The sequence below is a fragment of the Hemiscyllium ocellatum genome, chromosome 5 (assembly GCF_020745735.1).
Source record: "Hemiscyllium ocellatum isolate sHemOce1 chromosome 5, sHemOce1.pat.X.cur, whole genome shotgun sequence".
NCBI classification, from domain to species: domain Eukaryota; kingdom Metazoa; phylum Chordata; class Chondrichthyes; order Orectolobiformes; family Hemiscylliidae; genus Hemiscyllium; species Hemiscyllium ocellatum.
In genome coordinates, this window is record NC_083405.1 from 124749367 (window position 1) to 124771905 (window position 22539).

A 22539-nucleotide genomic window follows, 5' to 3' on the forward strand; every position below is an offset into this window, starting at 1 on the left:
ATATTTATTGGGATCTTTATTGGTTCAACATGTTGTCTTGAAGAGATTTGTAGTGTTATAATGAGGGTCTGTTGTGTATTTTGCTGCTCATCTTTTGTAAAACTTAAATCATTATTACATTATTGTATGACTCACAATTAACAGTTGTGCCTTTTTTGTCTATAAATAAATTTCCTGTGTTTCTTTCCCTTAACTGCCGTCTTCAATCTACTTGTGTTGCCTTTTCTTTTGTATCTAAATTTTACCATTACTATCATCTAACAACTTAGTCATTTTCATTTGTTTGTAAAATAAATGATTCACTATTGTGATGTATATATAAATGCGAGTCAATTAACTCAAAGCCTTCTTTCAAGAATGAAATTCACAATCAGTATTCTTTAAGCAAATTGAAGTAGTAATGAAGTATGATTTCCTTCAGACCCAAAAGGATTCAGTAAAACTAAAAAGATGCCAACATTACTCGCTGCTGATTGAAGTTATATACCAATTACTGTCATGTATTTTCTGTAAAAATATTATTATTTTCATTGGTATTGATTTGAAGACTATAACCATATTGGTATTTTGTTTTCCTCTCATGTTTTAATTTCAATAATGCATCCTCTTAGTGAATTTGGGCATGAAGTTTGGAGCTCCAATGTATGAATTGATTGTGTAAAAACACCAGCCACAAAATTACCAATTATGTTTGGAAGGTGATTAAGGTTAAAATACTAGTGATTATTCCTGATCTATTCTAGGATTCATTGACAGGTTTTGGAGGTGTTTCATGTTGAAAGATGTTCCTGATCAGTAAGGTTGCACACGATGCAAAAATTTGCAGGATGGTAAATAATAAGGAATTCAGTCTTAAATTATAGGAGGATATAGATTAGATGGACTGATCAGCGACAAATGGAATTCAATACATATAAATGTGAGGTGATGCAGTTGGGGAGGACAAAGAAGGCAAGGGAATACATGAGGAATGATAGGACCTGGGAAGATTAGAAGGACCTTGTTTTGCATGTAAACTGGTCCCTTAAAGTATCAGGATGGGTAGATAAAGTGGTTGAGAAGGCACATGGGATACTTGCTTTTATTAGTCAAAGTGTAGAGTTTAAGAGCAAGGAGGGTATGCTGGAACTGCATAAAATGTTGGTTAGGTCACAGCTAGATTATTGTGAGAAATTCTGGAATCCACATTATAAAGTTGCCCTGGGGAGGTTGCAGAGAAGATTAACCAGGATAAGACCATAAATAGAAATAGGGGTAGGCTAATCAGCTGCTGAAGCCTGCACTGCCATTTAATAGGATCATGGCTGATCCAACACTCCTTACACAACCCTTCCTGCTGTTTCCCCATAACACTTGATTTCCCTAATTATCAAGAATCTGTCTATCTCAGCCTTAAATACACATAAGAACTTTGCCCCCACAGGAAGGAGTTCCAAAGACCACAACCCTCTGAGAGAAGAAGTTCTTCCTTATCTCAGTCTTAAATTTATATCTCTTAATTCTGAGTCTATGCCGTCTGGTCCTAGACTCTCCCATGAGGGGAAATATCCCCACAGCATTTATTTACCCTGTCAAGCCTGCTCCCTGCCTCCCAAAACCCCGTCACAGATGCTGTCAGATTTGTTGGAGTTTCTCCAGAAATTTCTGTTTTTGTTTCAGATTTCTAATACCCAAAGTTCTTTGATAATCACCTTAAGAATCCTGTACATTTCAATGAAATCATCTCTTGCTAATCTCAACTCCAGTGAGGAGAGTCCTAAAATTTGCTCATAAGACAATCCCTCCATACCAGGAATCATCCTCATAAATCTTCTCTGAACTGCCTCCAATGAAACGATTTCTTAAATAATGGGACCAAAACTGCTCACAGCACTCCAGATGTGATCTCATTAGTATCTTGTGCAGTTACACTAAGACCTTCCTATTCATACTCCAGCCTTGTTTAAACAAGGGCCAAAATTCCAATTGTCTTCCCAGTTACCTGATGCACTTATGTGCTTGCTTTCTTTTGTTTTGTGCGCAAGTAGCCCCAAGTCTCTTTGTGCTGCAGCTTTCTGCAGTTTTTCTCCATTTTCATATTACTCTGTTCTTTTATTCTCCCTTCCAAAAGAACAATCTCACATTTTTCCACATTACACTTCATTGCTCACTTACTTAACCTGTCAGTATCATTCTGTAAACTATTTTATTCCACTTTCCACAATATGACTTTCCATCTGTTTTTATGTCATCTACAACTTTGGCTACAGTGTATTCAGTTCTTTCCTCTAAGTCGTTAATATCTGTTGTAAACATTTGTGGACCCACCACTGATCCCTGTGGAACCTCACTGGTCATAGGTCATCAAACCTGAAAAAGAATCCTTTTTCCCCACTTGCTGTTACCTGCCCATTAGCCAGTTCTCTATTGATGTCAATATAGCACCCCTAATACTGTTGGGTCTTATCATTTTGTCTCCTTCCCTTTTTAAATAGAGGTGTCACAATGGCAATCTTCCAATTTTCTGGTGCTCCTCCAGAATCCAAGGATTTTTGGAAAATTACAACAAATGTATCCACTATATCCATAGCCATAGCATCTTTTAGGATGTAGGGATGCAAGACATCCGCCTTTAGCCGCATTAATTTATCTAATAATTATCCGTTATGGCAATGTTACTTAAGTCCTCCCCATTTTCTTTTGTATTAATGGGATTTTCAAAATATCTTCTACCTTAAAGATTGTTGCAAAATGTCTATTTAATTCCTCCGCCATTTCCTTGTTCCCTATAATCATCTCCCAAGGTTCATGTTCTGTGGGGCCGATGTTTATTCAGACCTGTCTCTTCCTTTTTATCTATTTAAATAAACTGTTATTGTCAGTTTTGATATTCCTCACAAGTTTGACCTATAGCTTACTTACTCTCCATCTTTATTATCTTTTTAGTCCTCTGCTGGATTCTGAATTTATCCCAGGCTCCGGGTCTGTCTTCCTCGTTATGTGCTTTGCCTCCCAACTTAATATTCTCCTTATATTCCTTGATTAGCTATGTTTTGTTTATCTCTTTTTTTCCTCCTTACTGGGATATAATTTGATGAGAGTCACAAATTATTTCCTGAAATGTCTGCCACTCCATGTTTACTGTTGTTTTTTGCTAATCTATCTGCCCAATTCACTTTAACTAACTCCCTCCTCGTTCCATAGTAATTTTCTTAATTTAAGTTATACATAGTTGTTTCCAATCCAACTTTCTCATCCTTGAACTGAATATTAAATTCTATCACGTGATGTTCACTACTTCCTTGGGGGTTCTTTTATTCGGAGGTCATTTATTAAAACTGCTTGATTGCCCATCACCAGATCCAAGATAGTCTGCTCCCTCATTGGCTCTATGAAATATTGCTGTAAGAAACTATCCTTAATGCACTCTGATTTCATTGTCATAGCTATCCTTTCCAATTTTTACAACTGAATATTAAAGTTTCCATAATTATTACTGTATTCTTTTTACATGATTCATGCTATTTATTTATTTATAGACTTGACTGCAGTGGCTACTATTGGGGCTCTGTACATCACTACCAATGTCTTCTTCCCCAGCTGTTTTTTACCTCTGCCAACTTGACTCTACATCATGTGAACTTAGATCATTTCTCACGACTGTCCTCATTTCATCTCTTATTAACAAAGCGACCCCATCACCTTTTTTATCCCTCCTGTCTTTCAGAAAATTCAAATATCTCTAAATATTAAATTCTCAATTTTGATTTCCTTGTAACCATGTTTAAGTCATGGATACGAGAAATATTCATTTATCACGATTTGTACCAGTTCATCTACCTTATTTCAAATGCTTTGTGCAATAAGCAAATCAGCCTTCAAGTTTTTTCTATGGTGCAGTATGGCATTTGCACATTTTTCCCTTTTATGTTTTGAGATCAATCAGCCCCATCGCTAACCTTCAGATGGAGCCTGTCCCATTGGAACAGCTTCCTCCTTTGTACCAATTGGACCATGACAACAGGATCATTCCACTTCCACTCCAAGTTGCTCTGCAACCCAGTTGAGATATCCTGAACACAGGCACCAGGAACTAGGAGAAAATGAGGACTGCTGATACTGGAGAGTCAGATTCTAAAAGTGTAGCGCTGGAAAAGCACAGTGGGTCAGGCAGCATCCGAGGAACGGGAGAGTCGATGTTTCGGGCATAAGCCCTTCATCAGGAATGTGGAAGGGGAAGGGGGCTGAGAGACAAATAATGGGCTGGGGTGGGGTCGCGATGAAGATAGGTGGGAAGGCATCAGGTGGATGCAGGTTGGAAGTAATAGTGATAGATTGGTGGGGAGGGCAGAGCAGTAAGGTGTGAAGGAAGATGGACAGGTATATCAGTTCAAGAGGGCACTGCCGAGTTGGAGGGTTGGATCTGGGATGAGGTGGGGGAAGGGGAGATTTGGAAACTGATGAAGTCGATGTTGATGCAGTGTGATTGTTGGGTCTTGAGGTGGAAGATGAGGCATTCTTCACACCAACTCGCAGAGTGGTTAAGGGAAGACCTCTGGAATGCATTCACCAAACAACCCCACTGTCCTGTGGCCAGTCACTTTAATGCCCCCTCCCACTCCCCAAGGACATGTAAGTCCTGGACCTCCTCCACCGCTAAATCAAAGCAACCTGCCAACTGGAAGAACACCTCATCTTCCACCTCTGTGCAACCAAGCAGCATCAGCATTGACTTCACCAGTTTCCAAATCTCCCCTCTCCTCACCTCATCTCAGATCCAACCCCCCAACTCTGCACTGCCCTCTTAACCTGTCCTACCTGTCCATCTTCTTTTCCACCTATCTGCTCCTCTTTCCCCAGTGACCTATCACAATTACCTCCTACCTGCATCCACCTATCGCCATCCCACCAACCTTGCCCCCCAGCCCCTATTTATCTCTTAGCCCACTTCCCCTCCACATTCTTGATGAAGGCCTGATACGTCGATTCTCCTGCTCCTCAGATGCTGCCTGATCTGCTATGCTTTTCCAGTGCCACGCTTTTCGAATGTACTTTTCCAGTGCCACACTTTTTAACCCAGGCAACAGAGCCTTCAGAACTCCTGATTCCTCAGAGAACAGTGTATATTTCCCTGACTTTACTTTCCCCCCCCAGTCCATTATTTGTCTCTCAGCCCCCTTCCCCTTCCACTTTCCTGATGAAGGGCTTTTGCCTAAAACGTCGATTTTTCTGCTCCTCGGATGCTGTCTGAACTGCTGTGCTTTTCTAGCACCACTCTAATCCAGAATCTGGTTTCCAGCATCTGCAGTCATTGTTTTTACCTAGTTGATTTTTTTCCCTGATTGCAGCTTTCCCTATTTCTCCTTTCACCACACTCCCCTCATTTAATCCCTTGAATAGCTCCCTGTGCCATAGTTTCATGGTCAGCCTGCTAATCCTGTGTACAGCCCCCACAGGGAGCAAGCATGTCAAACTTGTTGGTCAAGCTCAAGGGCTGAGGCTTCGACAGTATTATGCCATGGATTGCTGTACTTGCCTCGCTCTAGTCACATCCTCCTGTCTCTGACTACTGCCCAAATTTGAGGTAGTTAATTTAAGAAATGTGACTGTCTTCTGAAATAGGAGATAACCTGGCCACTTGCTGATGTATCACAGAGTTTAAAGTTTGGACTCAAGCACAAGAATTCTGAGCTGGAGTTCCCCAAGCCACCAACACCTGCTTTACATGTGGTCACTGTGAACTACAATGGGTCCATCAGCTCCCACATCATGCAGTTGCAACACATCGCTTGACCCTGCATCTCTATTTTACTTACTTATTTGTTTATTTATTTTTAAATTTCCTATCGATCTTTTAGTTTTTAATCTGCAGTATAGTTCTTGTATTTACCTTTAATCTGAAATTACCTTATAACGATAGGCATTAGTTGCTCGTTTGACTATCAGTGAAATTACAGTTTTTCTGTGATATCACTTTGTTTACTTACTGGCTCCCAAATCCTGACCTTCAGTTATCCTGTTAAAAGTCCTTGCAAACTACGAACCAGAGAAGCAAGCAAAAAGTACCTCTTTCCCTCTGCACCAAATTCCCACAGTTTTCCCACACTCACTCGGGATATGATCTCTCCTTTCTGATTGTGCGAAACTTACTAATTAGGATGTTGCTACAAAGAGAGATTGGATAGACTGGCATTGTTGTCCTTGGAGCAAAGGAGGTTGAGATGATTGAGATGTCTAAAATTATGAGGGGCTTAGATAGAATAGACACAAAGAAATGTCTCCTTTTGATGGAGGTATCAATGATTAAAGGCATAGATTTAAAGTATAGGGCAGAATGTTTAGAGGAGATGTGAGGAAACTCTTTCTTCATCCATAGGTGGTGGGAACTTAGAACTCAATGCCTATAAGGGTCGGAGAAGTAGAAACCTACTCCAGAGTGATGCAGGACAGTTGGAGCGAGTTATCTCCTTTCGAAAGGCATCTGAGCTCACCACCAGACAGTCCTCAGAGTGATCATTACATCTGGGCTCAAGTGTAGCAAAAGAGACGGTTTGAACCTTCTCTGCCATTGAATAAGGTCATGTGTATTTGGGACACTAAATTCTTATCAATTCCCAATAGGCTTAGACTCCTGTTTTGTAAGGCAGTTTCTTTACCTCTGCCTGAAGAAAATTCAGTGAACATACCTCTCCCACCTTCTGACACAGATAGTTCCAAAGTTACATAGCCCTTGGAGAGAAAAATACTCTCCTCAACTCAGTTGTAGAAGGTCAACTCCTGAATTTGAACAGTGTTCCTAGTTCTGGACTCTCCGACTAGAGAAGGAAAATTTTTGAAGTCCACCTAGTGAAGAGTGTTCAGGGATCTTGTATACTTTTCAGTCACCCTTCACTTTTCTAAACTATAGTGGAAACAAGCCCCATCTATCCAACCTTTCCTCCTCAGACCACCTACTTATTCCATACATCAATCTAGTAAACCTACTGTGAACCTCCTCCAACTCGTTCACATCCATCTTTCAATAAGGAGACCTAAACTACATATACAATCACAGAATTATTATGATGCAGAATGAGGCCTTTCAGCCCATTATGCCTGCATAGATTCTATGCCGAGTTTGAATTATCTTGTGCTGATCTCCTGCATTTCCCGATATCCCATGCCCTCTTAGGAATTCTGTATAATCCAAGATGGAGGACGGGAAAAATTTCTGGCTGTAAGAGCTGCTCCTTTTTTTGAGGTATTTTAGGTGCTGGAGGTGATCTCCTCGAATTCCAGGAGCAGCAATTACTGTTTTATATGTTGCTGCATTGTGTTGGAACTTTGGGAAAAAAAAAGTCAAACAACAGTAGTTGTATAAGGGAGAAGAGCAGACAAAGGAAGCACATGGTGAGGACAGTGCAAGAGAGAGAGAGAGAACCTGCACAGTTAATGCATTTGCTGTTTTTGAATTCATGTGTCGCTGGATATCGGAGTGCATCTGGGAAAATTAACAAACAGTGAATTTCACAACTAATCTTGGAGGAACTGGTTGGGCGAAGTTCACAACACAGAATCAGATAAGTTAATTGTCATTTTAAGTCCGTGCAAGAGAAAGGCTGCATTAGTGAGTATAGTGGGTTCTTTCTTGATTATATGTTTTTGGAGATAAATCTCTTGATTAAACTTAAAATATAAGCCATAGCTCTTAATTTAAGCGGGTGCAGTGTTTTGTAGAGGAATAAAACGGTGTTATTTTCTGGTTCTGTAGATTGTGAAGGAGCAAAGATGGCCTTCGCAGTGATATGTACTTCTTGTCAGATGTGGGAGTTTAAAGAGAGTTTAAGGGTTACTGTGGATTATATCTGCCATAAATGCTGTTGGATGCGAATCTTATCAGATCAAGTGGATCGGTTGGAGAGATAGATAGAAGCAATAAGGAATTTGCAACAGCAACAGTATGTGATGGATAGCAGTTATAGGAAGGGGAGAAAGTCTCAGACACAGTCACATAGATGGAAAGGTAAGAGAGGTCGGCACCTAGGGCAGGAGTCTTTTGTGGATATACCCATTTCAAACAGGTATGCTGTTTTGGACAATGTAGGGGTGATGGATTCTCAGGGGAACGTAGCACGAACAGCCAAGTTTCTGGCATTGAGACTGGCTCTAATGCAATGAGGGGTACGTCGGCTTCCATGAGTTCAATTGTGTTAGGGGATTCTGTAGTCCGAGGTACAGACAGACGTTTCTGTGGCCAGTAGAGAAAAAGCAGAATGGTGTGTTTACCTGGTGCCAGGAGCAAGGATGTCTCCGAGAGGGTGCAGAATGTTCTCACAGGGAAGAGGGGCCAGCAAGAGGTCATTATCCACATTGGGACCAATGATATAGGAAAGGAAAATGTTGAGATTCTGAAGGGAGATTACAGAGAGTTAGGCAGAAATTTAAAAAGGAGGTCCTCAAGGGTAGTAATATCTGGATCACTCCCAGTGCTTCGAGCTAGTGAGGGCAGGAATAGGAGGATAGAGCAGATGAATGCATGGCTGAGGAGCTGGTATATGAGAGAAGGATTCACATTTTTGTATCATTGGAATCTCTTTTGGGGTAGAAGTGACCTGTACAAGAAGGACACATTGCACTTAAATTGGAAGGGGACTAATATACTGGCAGGGAAATTTGCTAGAACTGCTTGGGAGGATTTAAACTAGTAAGATGGGGGGATGAGACCCAGGGAGATAGTGAGGAAAGAGATCAATCTGAGACTGGTACAGTTGACAACAGAAGTGAATCAAACAGTCAGAGCAGGCAGGGACAAGGTAAGACTAATAAATTAAACTGCATTTGTTTCAATGCAAGGGGTCAAACAGGGAAGGCAGATGAACTCAAGGCACAGCTAGGAACATGGGACTGGGATATCATAGCAATTACAGAAACATGACTCAGGGATGGGCACAACTGGCAGCTTAATGTTCGAGGATACAAATGCTACAGAAAGGATAGAAAGGGAGGCGAGAGTGGAGGGGGATTGGCATATTTGATAAGGGATAGCAATACAGCTGTGCTGAGAGAGGATATTCCCGGAAATACATCCAGGGAAGTTATTTGCGTGGAACTGAGAAATAAGAAAGGGATGATCACCTTATTGGGATTGTATTATAGACCCCCTATAGTCAGAGGGAAATTGAGAAACAAACTTGCAAGGAGATCTCAGCTATCTGTAAGAATAATAGGGTGGTTATGGTAGGGGATTTTTAACTTTCAAAACATTGACTGGACTGCCTTAGTATTAAAGGTTTAGATGGAGAGGAATTTCTTAAGTGCGTACAAGACAATTTTCTGATTCAGTATGTAGATGTACCTACAAAACTTGACCTACTCTTGGAAAATAAGGCAGGGCAGGTGACTGAGGTGTCAGTGGGAGAGCACTTTGGCGCTAGCAACCATAATTCTATTCGTTTTAAAATCGTGATGGAAAAGGATAGACCAGATCTAAAAATTGAAGTTCTAAATTGGAGAAAGGCCAATTTTGATGGTATTAGGCAAGAACTTTTAAAAGCAGATTGGAGGCAGATATTTGCAGGTAAAGGGACGGCTGGAAAATGGGATGCCTTCAGAAATGAGATGCCTTCAGAAATGAGATAACAAGAATCCAGAGATAGTATATTCCTGTCCGGATGAAAGGGAAGGCTGGGAGGTATAGGGAATGCTGGCTGACTAAAGAAATTGAGGATTTGGTTAAGAAAAAGAAGGACGCATATGTCAGGTATAGACAGGATAGATCGAGTGAATCCTTAGATCAGTATAAAGGAAGTAGGAATATACTTAAGAGGGAAATCAGGAGGGCAAAAAGGGGACATGGGATAGCGTTGGCAAATAGAATTAAGGGGTATCCAAAGGGTTTTTGCAAATATATTAAGGACAAAAGGGTAACTAGGGAGAGAATAGGGACCCTCAAAGATCAGCAAGGCGGTCTTTGTGTGGAGCCACAGAAAATGGGGGAGATACTAAATGAATATTTTGCATCAGTATTTACTATGGAAAAGAATATGGAAGATATAGATTGTAGGGAAATAGATGGTGACATCTTGCAAAATGTCCATATTACAGAGGAGGAAGTGCTGAATGTCTTGAAATGGTTAAAGGTGGATAAATCCCCAGGACCTGATCAGGTGTACCAGAGAACTCTGTGGGAAGCTAGAAAGTGATCGCTGGGCCTCTTGCTGAGATATTTGTATCATCGATAGTCACAGGTGAGATGCCGGAAGACTGGAGGTTGGCAAACGTGGTGTCACTGTTTAAGAAGTGCGGTAAAGACAAACCAGGGAACTATAGACCAGTGAGCCTGACGTCGGTGGGCAAGTTGTTGGAGGGAATCCTGAGGGACAGGATGTACATGTATTTGGAAAGGCAAGGACTGATTCGGGATAGTCAGCATGGCTTTGTGCGTGGGAAATCATGTCTCACAAACTTGACTGAGTTTTTTGAAGAAGTAACAAAGAAGATTGATGAGGGCAGAGCAGTAGATGTGATCTATATGGACTTCAGTAAGGCGTTCAACAAGGTTCCAAATGGGAGACTGAATAGCAAGGTTAGATCTCATGGAATAAAGAGAGAACTAGCCATTTGGATACAGAGCTAGCTCAAAGGTAGAAGACAGAGGGTGGTGGTGGAGGGTTGTTTTTCAGACTGGAGGCCTGTGACCAGTGGAGTGCCACAAGGATTGGTGTTGGGTCCTCTACATTTTGCCATTTACATAAATGATTTGGATGTGAGCATAAGAGGTACAGTTAGTAAGTTTGGAGATGACACCAAAATTGAAGGTGTTGTGGACAATGAAGAGGGTTACCTCAGATTACAACAGGATCTGGACCAGATGGGCCAATGGGCTGAGAAGTGACAGATGGAGTTTAATTCAGATAAATGTGAGGTGCAGCATTTTGGGAAAGCAAATCTTAGCAGGACTTATACATTTAATGGTAAGATCCTAGGGAAAGTTGCTGAACAAAGAGACCTTGGAGTGCACGTTCATAGCTCTTTGAAAGTGGAGTCGCAAGTGATAGGATAGTGAAGAAGGCATTTGGTATGCTTTCCTTTATTAGTCAGAGTATTGAGTACAGGAGTTGGGAGGTCATATTGCAGCTGTACAGGACATTGGTTAGGCCGCTGTTGGAATATTGCATGCAATTCTGGTATCCTGGAAAGATGTTGTGAAACTTGAAAGGCTTCAGAATTACAAGGATGTTGCCAGGGTTGGAGGATCTGAGCTATAGGGAGAGGCTGAACAGGTTTTCCCTGGAGCATCGGAGGCTGAGGGGTGACCTTATAGAGGTTTATAAAATTATGAGGGGCATGGATAGGATAAATATACCAAGTCTTTTCCCTGGGGTGGGGGAGTCCGGAACTAGAGGGCATAGGTTTAGGATGAGAGGGAAAAGATATAAAAGAGACATAAGGGGCAACTTTTTCACGCAGAGGGTGGTCTGTGTATGGAATGAGCTGCCAGAGGAAGTGGTGAAGGCTGGTACAATTGCAACATTTAAGAGGCATTTGGATGGGTATATGAATAGGAAAGGTTTGGAGGGATATGGGCTGAGTGCTGGCAGTTGGGACTAGATTGGGTTGGGATATCTGGTTGGCGTGGACAGGTTGGACCGAAGGGTCTGTTTCCATACTGTACGTCTCTATGACTCTTGAATACATCAATTGAATCTGTCTCTTCTACATTTCCTGGCAGTGTATTCCTTACGCTAGCAACTTGCTGGGAGTGTGAAAATGTTTTTTTCTTACATCGTCCTTGCTTTGTTTGCACAATACGTTAAATCTATGCCCTCTCTTCCTTGTTTCTTTTATAAGCAGAAACAGCTTCACCTTAAGTATCCTGTCCAGCTCACCCATGATTTTGAAAATTGCTTTTTTTGTCCAGGGAGAACTGTCCCAACTTATATGATCTATCCTCATAATTGAAGTTTCTCATCCCTGGAACTATTCTAGTAAATCATATCTGCACTCTATTCAATCCATTTCTATCTTTTCTATGATGCTTTGCTCACAACTGTACGCAATATTCCAGCTGAGGTCTAACAAGAGACTTAAATAAATTCAACATCACTTCCATTCAAGATGTGATCTCACCATGCCCTGTGTGATGAATGTATTACATTGTTCAACTTTTCTCACTTGATGAGTAGGGGAGTTCAAATGCAGAGGGCATCATTTAAGGTGAGAGGAGAAAGATTTAAACGGGATCTGAGGGGCAGGGGTGAGTTGTATATGAATGAACTGCCTGAAAAAGTGGTAGAAACAAGCACAGTTGCAACATTTCGAAGATATTTGGATAGGTACATGAATAAGAATAGTGTAGAGGGATGTGGGCCAAGTGCAGGCAAATGGGCCTCATTGCAAAACAATGGGAAACTTGGTCAACACAAACAAGTTGGACCAAAGAATCTGTTTCCATGCTATATGACTCTATTCCAGTAGATGTTTAATTATTTGCTGTAATGGGTGAGATACTAAGCAAATATTTTGTGTCAGTATTTACTGTGGAGAAGGATATGGAAACTTAAGAACTTGGAGAAATAAGCAGTGATATCTTGAAAAGTGCCCATATAACAAAGGCAGAGGTGCTGGACATGTTAAAGTGCATAAAGCTGGATAAACCCCCAGGACTTGATTAGATGTATCCCAGAACTTTGTGCGAAGCTAGGGAAGTGATTGCTGGGCCCCTTGCTGAGATACTTGTCTCATCGATAACCAAGAGTGAGATGCCAGAAGACTGGAGATTAGCTAATTTGGTACCATTACTTAAGAAAGTTGGTATGGAAAAGCCAGGTAACTATAGACCAGTGAGTGAGAGATCAGTGGTGGTTATGTTGTTAGAAGGGATTTTGAGGGACAGGATTTGCTTATAATTGGAAAGGCAAAGAATAATTAGGAATCATCAGCACAGCTTTGTGTGTGGGAAATTGTGCCTAACTAACTTAATTGAATTTTTTGAAGAAGTGACAGAAGATTGATGAAGGCAGAGTGGTAGACATTGTCTATATTGACATCAAGGCATTTGATAAGGTTCTGCATATTAGACTAGATAGCAAGGTTAGATCACATGGAATCAAGGGAGAGCTAGCCATTTAGATACAAATTGGATACAAATTTGGCTTGAAGGTAAGAGATAGGGACTGGTGGTGGAAGTTGTTTTTGGACTGAAGGCCGGTGACTAGTGGTGGGCTGCAAGGATTAGCGCTGGGTCCATTGATTGTGTCATTTATATAAATGATTGGGATGTGAATATAAAATGAATGGTTAGGAAGTTTGTAGATGGCACCAAAATGTTTGGTGTAATGAATAGTAAAGGTTGTTTCAGAGTACAGTGGGTTGAGCAGATGGGCCAATGGATCCAGAAATGGCAGATGGAGTTTAATTTAGAAAAATGTGTGCTGTTGCATTTTGGTAAGGCAAATCAGGGCGAGAGTTATACACTTAGTGGTAAGGTCCTAGGAAGTGTTGCTGAAGAAAGAGAGCTTGGAGTGCGGATTCATAGGTCCTTGTAGTTGGAGTCACAGTTCAAGAGGGTGGTGAAAAAAGCGCTTGGTATGCTTGCCTTCATTGTTGATTGCATTTAGTTTAGATATTGGGAGATTATGTTGTGGCTGGACAGTACATTAGTTACGCCACTTTTGGAATACTGCATTGATTCTGGACTCCTGCTATAAGAAAGATATTGTTAAACTTGAAAGGGTTGAGAAAAGATTACAAGGATGTTGCTGGGATTAGAGGGTTTGAGCTAGAAGGAGAACCTGAAGAGGCTGCGGATATTTTCCAGGCACCATTAGAGGCTGAGGGATGACCTTATAGAGGTTTATAAAATCATGAGAAGCATGGATAGGGTGAATGGCAAAGGTCTTTTTTCCCAGGGTGGGGGAGTCCAAAACTAGAGGGCATAGGTTTAAGGTAAGAGGGAAAAGATATAAAAGGGACCTAAGGGGTAACTTTTTCACACACAGTGTGGTGCTTGTATGGAATGAACTGCCAAGGAAGTTGTGGAGACTGGTACAATTACAGCATTTCAAAGGCATCTGGATGGGCATATGAAGAGGAATGATTTAGAGGGATATGGGCCCAATGCTAGCAAGTGGGGCTAGATTAATTTAGGATATCTGGTTGACATGGACAAGTTGGACCAATGGGACTGTTTCCATGCTGTACAACTGTATGACTCTATTTAGACAATATCCAGAGTGGTGCTGGAAAAGCACAGCAGGTCAGACAGCATCCGGTGAATAGGAAAATGGATGTTTCAGGCAAAAGCCCATTCTTCCTGATGAAGGGCTTTTGCCCAAAACATTGATTTTCCTGCTCCTCGGATGCTGACTGACTTGCTGTGCTTTTCCAGCATTACCTTAATTTTGACTCTAATCTCCAGTATCTGCAGTATCTGCTCACTTTCGCCTAGACAATATCCAGAGGCATGCAAAAAGCAAAGTACTGCTGATCTGGAAATTTGAAACAAGCACACAGAATGCTCCAGAAACTCAGCAGGTCTGGCATCTTCAGTGGAGAGAAATAGAATTAGCAGAAAAAGATTTCTGAAGAAGAGATATATTGGACAATGTTTCTCTCTCCACAAATACTGCCAGAACTATTGAGTTTCTCCAGCATTCTCTGTGCTTTCACCAGAAGTGTGCTACTGCCTTTGAGTACTAATGCATGCTCACTTTGGGCTGCATAACTGTTAAATGCAAATAAAAAGTCTTTGAATTGGTGCCTTTCTGGATTAATAAATGAAATTCCAAAAATATTAAAACCAAGTGTTTAAGGTTTGGGTTCTAATTTATGTGTTTTTTTAAAACAATCTTGAAAATGTCCTATATCGATTTTACCATTCTTTAAGATTTAGCTTTACGATATTCTTGTTGCACTTATTTAGTCTTTCATAAATCATCAGAGTGTGGATCAATAAGGAATAAGCGTGTTCCAGAAATCTTCATTTTTTCAGTGACCTGACAATTCTGTAATTTTCTGTTTCTTAGAAGACTGTTGATGTCAGAGACTGCTCAACAGTTGATCTGAGAAAGCGGGCACCCTTTCTTGAGTTAAGAGTTTGTAGTTAAGGGTTTGTAGACTGGGACATTGGAGGATGGGTGTGTTTTTGGATCACATAGACAGGAACCAAAGATGTGCCAATGGTTTCTCATTTTCTCCAGTCCATTGGGTACAAACTGATCCCATGCACTGTGCTGGGTATCTTTTAGAGGGCATGTGGGATGTGATTCTGACATAATATTTTAGGCATGTCAATCACGTAAAATGTTTTAACTTATCTCAACACTTACTTGTTTCCGATATTCAGTCATAGAGTTCTAGAGTCATAACAGCATGAAGTAGACCCTTCAGACCAAGTTGTCCATGCCAACCAAGTTTCCCAAACTAAACTAATTCCATTTGCCTGCGTTTGGTCGAGATCCCTCTAAGCTTCCCTCTTCATGTTTGATTGATTGATTTGTGCTATATGTACTTAAGTACACTGAAAAGCTGTGTTTATGAGTGGTACAGGCAGATCATAGCAAGCCAGGATATACAGATCAAAGGTTGAAAAAAAACTTGGACAGAAGCATGCAGATTACATCATACAGGAAATGGGCTAGGCAAGGTCAACCTTAGCAATATCAGCATTTTTTGAAGTTAAGGAATCCATTCTGATTCATCAGTCTAATAATGACAGGGTAGAAACTGTTTCTTGAACTTTCTGGTGCATGTGTTCAAGCTTCTGTATCTTCTACCCGATGGAAGAGGTTATAGGAAAGCATTGCCAGGGTGCAATGGATCTTTGATGATACTGGCAGCCTTTCCGCAGCAACAAGCCATGTAAGTAGAGTTCACGGATGGAAGGTTGGCTTCTGTGATGGTCTGGTCTGTGCACACTACATTCTGTTGTTTCTTGTGCTCCTGGGCAGAGCAGTTGTTATACTAGGCCATTATGCACTCAGACAGTATGCTTTCAGTGATGCATCTGTAAAAGTTGGTGAGGCACCTTGTGAACATGACAAATTTCCTGAGCTGCTTCGTGAAGAAGAGGCATTGTTATGCCTTCTTGACCGACGCATCAATGTGGGAAGTACAGCACAGGTTGTACCTGTATGAATGTCTTTTAAATGTTGTAACTGTACCTGCATCTATCATTTCCTCTGGCAGTTCGTTCTGCATACGAGCTACCCTCTGTATGAAAAAGCTGCCCCTCAGGTCCCTTTAAAATGTTTCTCATGTAACCTTAAAATTATGCCGTGTGGTTTGAAATCTCCCACCCTAGAAGATTTACTTTACTATTTACTATTTACACCCTTTACTATTCACTTTATCTATCCCCCTCATAATTTTATAAACCTCTGTAAGGTGACCCCTTAACCTCCTATGCTCAGTTAAAATCGTCCCAGTCTATTGAGGTTTTCCTCATGACTCAAACTCTCCAGTCCTGGCAACATCCTGGTAAATCATTTCTGAACCCTGTCCAATTTAATAATGTTCTTCCTATAGCATGGTGACCTGAACTGTACACAATACACAAAAAGTGGCCTAGCCAGCGTCCTGTACAACCTTAATTCGACGTCCCAAATCCTGTAGTCATTGGTTTGAGCAATGGAAGCAATCATGCTAAATACCTTCTTAACCACCCTATCTACCTGAGATGTAACTTTCAAAGAACTATGTACCTGAACCCCTAGGTCTCTATGTTCAACAACACTATCCAGGTCCCTACCAATAATTATATAAGTTCTGTGTTTGTTTGTATTACCAAAATGCAGTAACTCATATTTATCCAAATTTAACTCCATCTGCGACTCCTCGGTCCATTGACAATATTGATCAAGATCCCTTTGCAATCTTAGAAAACCCTCTTGACTGTTGGCCACATCACTTATTTTGGTATCATCTGCAAACTTACTAACCATGCCTCCTAAATTCACATTGAAATCATTTATAAAGATGACAAACAACAGTGGACATAGTACTGATCCCTGCGAAGCACCACTGATCACAGGCCTCCAGTCTGAAAAACAACTCTCTGCCACCACCCTCTGTCTCCTACTGTCAAGCCGGTTTTGTTTCTAGTTCACTCGCTCTCCTTGAATCCTTTTTTTGATCTAAATTTACTAATTAGTCTACCATGTGGAATCTTGTCAAATATTTTACTATAGTCCATGTAGACAACATCTACTGCTCTGCCCTCTTCAATAAACTCAATCAAGTTTGTGACATGATTTCCCTCGCTCAAAGCCATGCTTACTGTCCCTAATCAGTACCTGTCTCTCTAAATCCATGTAAATCCTATCTCTCAGAATCTTCTCTAACAGTTTACTCACCACTGATGTCAGACTCACAGATTTACAGTTCCTCGGCTTCTCCTTACAGCCTTTCTTAAATTAAGGCACAACATTAGCCACCCTTCCGTCCTCCGGTACCTCACTCATGGCTGTAGATGATACAGTTCAGCGAGCAAACCTACATCCAGAAGAATTAGGAAAGGTTAAAGGTTATTCCAGTCAATACATTAGTATTCTGAACATCTCTCAGGCTCCAGTTTTTGATACATTGCATTTAACAATTGCATATATTTGCCCTGTAGCATATATCTGTAACTCTTATGGCATGATACTAGCATTTGGTGTTTCCAGAAGCTTCCATTTTAAAATTGCATGTGAAGATATCTGATGAATTATTTATTATTCTTTATTATCCTTTTTACGTCTGTATTGTACTTATCCAGTCCAAATAACACCAACTCATCAAAACATGTACAGTGATACCTATTGAGAGTATCACCTCAACTAGTGTGTTTCAGTTCTTGACAAAGCCTTGAATCAAATTTGGTTGCAAGAGCCAAATGCCAGAAGTGAGGATGGAAAAGTAAAAATGAATGCTTTTAACATAAAAGTAACATTAGATTAAAATAGCAGTCAGACCCCTCAGAATTACAACGGTTAATGGGAGTTAAGAAGAAAACGCTGCATTGGCTGCAATCACACAGGGAGATGGATGTGGTTGTTGGACATCAGACATAAAGCCTTAGGACATGGTCACTTTTCATTTTTCAGGCAAGTGTCCTTAACTCAGTCATCTTCAGCTGCTTTATCTTCCTATTTTCCTGGGTAATGAGTTGAGCTGTTCACTGCTAATGCTGCACCTTGCAGCACCTTTGACAAATCCTTCAATAAAATGATCCGTGCCCAGCCTATATCACTTTTTGATGACAAGTGCCAAACAATTTAGGGCGGCATGGTGGCCCCGTGGTTAGCACTGCTGTCTCACAGCACCAGGGTCTCAGGTTCGATTCCAGCCTCGGGTGATTGTGTGGCGTTTGCACATTCTCCCCGTGTCTGTGTGGGTTTTCTCCGGGTACTCCAGTTTCCTCCCACAATCCAAAGATGTGCAGGTCAGGTGAATTGGCATACTAAATTGCCCACTAGTGTTAGTGTTAGGAGGGAAATGGTTCTGAGTGGGTTACTCTTCGGAGCGATGGCGTGGACTGGTTGGGTCGAAGGGCCTGTTTCCACACTGTAAGTAATCTAATCTAATCTAAAAAGAATCATTATACATGAATGGTACTGACAGTCTCCAACAATAAAAGGCTCATCCACCTAATACTAACCTTAAGAGGTACCAGCATTAAATGAGACTTCAACATGTCTATATTCTCGGGATCACTATTGACCAGAGGCTTAATTCAGTTAACCACTAAATAAACACAGAAAAGGCTGAAATAAGTACTAATTTTCTGACTCCGTCAGATACATTTTAGTATCCACCAAGCTGAAATTCACTGGCTGGATAGGTACTATTCAGTAGTTGATATTTTAGATTAGCTTCCCTACATTGTGAAAACAAGCCCTTCGGCCCAACCACTCCACACTGACCCTCAGAAGAGTAACCCACCAGACCCATTACTCTCTGACTAATGCACCTAACACTATGGACAACTTAGCATAGCCAATTCACCTGACCTGCACATCTTTATACTGGACTAACAACTTAGTTAAAATGAATTCAACATGGCAATGTGATAATGTGAAAATTAAAAGGTTCTGAAGTCACAAAGCCCATAACAGTAAAGGTGACCATAAAGTCAACTGGATTGTCATTAAAACACACATGTTCATTTACATCTTATTATGGAAGGAAAGTTGCCATCCCACTCTTAGCCAATGTACGTCTCTATACCAGCTCAAATGTGCCACATTTTAACCAGTCACTTCATGTGTAAGGCAGATCTTTGCAGAAATCGCACTCAATACCTAATTGTCTATTATCATCCAGAGGGTAAAAAATGAGGTCTGCAGATGCTGGAGATCACAGTTGAGAATGTGTTGCTGGTTAAAGCACAGCAGGTCAGGCAGCATCCAAGGAATAGGAAATTCGACGTTTCGGGCATAAGCCTGATGAAGGGCTTATGCCCGAAACGTCGAATTTCCTATTCCTTGGATGCTGCCTGACCTGCTGTGCTTTAACCAGCAACACATTCTCAACTATTATCATCCAGACTCTATTACCTCAAAAACTTATTAATTTCATAAGTTTTGCAGTACAAATAAGCACTGAGATGGCTTTCTCAGTTAGACATAGTATGTAACATTTTATATTTAATTTTGATTTACAACTGCATAACACTACTAATCTTAATGTTTGGTCGGTACTGTAGGTCATCTTTTCCTAACTTAACAGATAACTTAATATCAAAGATTGATTAAATGCTTATATTTTATAAATGTAACATAGGAAAGAAGGAAGGGGAACAAGTTAAGGATTTGATTTTGTGGTTGTACAAACAGCCAGTAAACACCTTTAAATTTCTTTTCATTTTGTATTCTTATCATGAAGAAGTGATGATGCATTCACAAATATCACTCATAAATATGTACCGCTGGAAAAAATGTATAGGTATGGGGAAGACAAAACAAAATCATCAAAATGATTAAGTTTCTCATTCTAAATAATTTTTAAAACTTCAGAAGATGAAAAATTTAAAATGTAAGTTAACTATATATAAAAGTGCAATATTTGTAAAATAGCTGAATATTTTTATTTGTTTTTATTGTAAATGCATTATACTCTTGCCCTGCCAGCCCTTCCGGTACTTTTCAAACAAGTTCTTCAGAACAAAGAAGCTGATGAAGGTAGCACCACCACTTTACGCTGTGAGCTTACTAAGCCTAATACTCCTGTAGAGTGGAAAAAGGGGACAATGGTGCTTCATCCCAGTGACAAGTATGAAATAAAACAAATGGGTTCTATTGCTGAACTGTCAATCTGCAATCTGAAACAAGGAGATGCTGGAGAATATGTGTGTGATTCGGGTGACCAACAGACCACAGCTTCGCTTAAAGTGAAAGGTATGGAAAAATATTTTTATAATAATAATAATAGTTTATTCAGAGTACACAAAGAGATCACTTCACCTTTCTGTCACATTGCTTTAATTTTTAACAAGCTGATTTATGAGTTTGTGTTCCATTTAAATGTATTTGCAATTTTTTCAGGGCTTGCTTCCTCCACTGTCTAATTTCCAAAATTTCCCAGATATGCATTCATAAAAGAAACCTTCAACATTTTTTTAATGCTATTTAAATTCCTACTTATTACTATTTTTGTTGCCTGTTGAAACTGATTCATTTTTTGTGTTAAATCGTTGTGTACAAGTGTAGATTTGCCTGAAATGAGTCATTTTTAACGCCAAACAGATGCCAGGATATGTCTTGAATATACATGTGCAACTCCACACTGGATCTGCACATTTACGTGAAACTGGCATTAGCCCTATTCATTAGATCTAATGCCAGTTTCAGGCTCCTTTGCAAAATTTATCTTTACTTGACCACAGCATGCACCTTACATACCGTGTTTGTTTCTTCAGGGTCAAAGCAGTCACACTAACAATCCTTAAATGGAAGCTCTGGTGACTGAAAAGTTTGACTTGTTTTTCTTACTTTGGAGGCAGGAGGAGTAGAAGGGCCCTTACCAGATTTACAACAAAACTGTCTGCTGCCAGTGGCCACTCACTCACCTGCTGAATTATTCTCTTTTGCCTAGACGTGCCTACTGACTTACACTAGCTCCTGGTTTAACCACATCTTTATTTTCCAGTTTTTACTCTTGTGTTCAAATTCCTCCATGGCCTTACCTCTTTCTTTGCCTTTATGCCTTCTTACAATCAATATTCCCTTTAAAATGCATTTTTGGTACAATTCCCTTTAAAATTCTTTCCCACAACCACAGACACACAGTATTTATCAAGCAACAAGACTTGTCTGGAACTCATAGAAATTTATAGAACAGCAAGATGTCATTAGCACATCATGTACAAGCCAGTCAATGAAAACCTGATGATACAAATCCTATTTTTCAGCTCTTGGTCCATAGCTCTCGAGGCAATGCAAGTGAATATAATTACTGTTTAAATGTTACAAGAATCTTTTACAGACAATGAGTTCTGGACTTCAACCACCCTATGGGTAAAAACAATTCTCCTCAGTTCTGTCTTTTATCTCTTACCTTAAATTTATACCCCCTTGTTATAAATTATTTACTAAAGGGAAAAGTTCCCTCCTATTCACCCTATCCATACCCCTCATAATCTTAAATGCCTATAACAGGTCCCCTCTCAATCTTTGCTGCTCCGAGGAAAACAACCCCAGTCTTTTCTGACTTTACTCAGAGCTCACATCCTCCAGTCCACATATCATCTTGGTAAATTTCCACTGCACCCTCTAGTGTAATCACCTCCTTCCTATAATGTATCAGAGTTGCACCCAGCGCTCCAGTTGTGGCGTCACCCACATTTTATGCACTTCCAGCATAACCTTCCTTCTCATATCCTGCACCTTAGCTAATAAGGATAAATGTGCCTTCTTAACTACCTTTTCTGCCTGTTCTGCTATTTTCAGTGATTTGTGGATATGCACACTGAGGTTCCTCTGAATTTCAGTACTTTCTGGATTAGATTAGATTAGATTACTTACAGTGTGGAAACAGGCCCTTCGGCCCAACAAGTCCACACCGACCCGCCGAAGCGCAACCCACCCATACCCCTACATATACCCCTTACCTAACACTACGGGCAATTTAGCATGGCCAATTCACCTGACCCGCACATCTTTGGACTGTGGGAGGAAACCGGAGCACCCGGAGGAAACCCACGCAGACACGGGGAGAATGTGCAAACTCCACACAGTCAGTCGCCTGAGGCGGGCATTGAACCCAGGTCCCTGGCGCTATGAGGCAGCAGTGCTAACCACTGTGCCACTGTGCCGCCCTAATTCGACCATTCATCCTTTTCAGCTCTCCCAAGATACTTTATCTCAGACTTTCTGGGTGAATTCCATTTGCCACTGTTCTGCCCAGCTGACCAGTCCATTGGTGTCCTCCTGAAGTTTACGGCTATCTGCCTCATTATTTACCACTCCACCAATTTTATGAAATCTATGAACTTCTTGTCTGTAGACCCTATAGTAGGTCAGATTTATTAATATACGACACGAACAGTAAAAATAAATACAAAAAAAAAGCATTTGCTGGAAATCCCAATAAAAACCAGGA

General features: G+C 40.6%; 1 protein-coding gene across 1 annotated transcript in view; it reads left to right on the forward strand.

Moving 5' to 3' along the window:
• The window catches only part of obscnb (obscurin, cytoskeletal calmodulin and titin-interacting RhoGEF b), an 821414-nt gene that overhangs the window by 311642 nt on the left and 487233 nt on the right, over positions 1-22539 (forward strand). The window contains exon 37 of the mRNA XM_060825732.1: positions 20070-20336. Within this exon, the coding sequence (XP_060681715.1) occupies positions 20070-20336 (267 nt within the window). The remainder of the gene's footprint in view (positions 1-20069; positions 20337-22539) is intronic.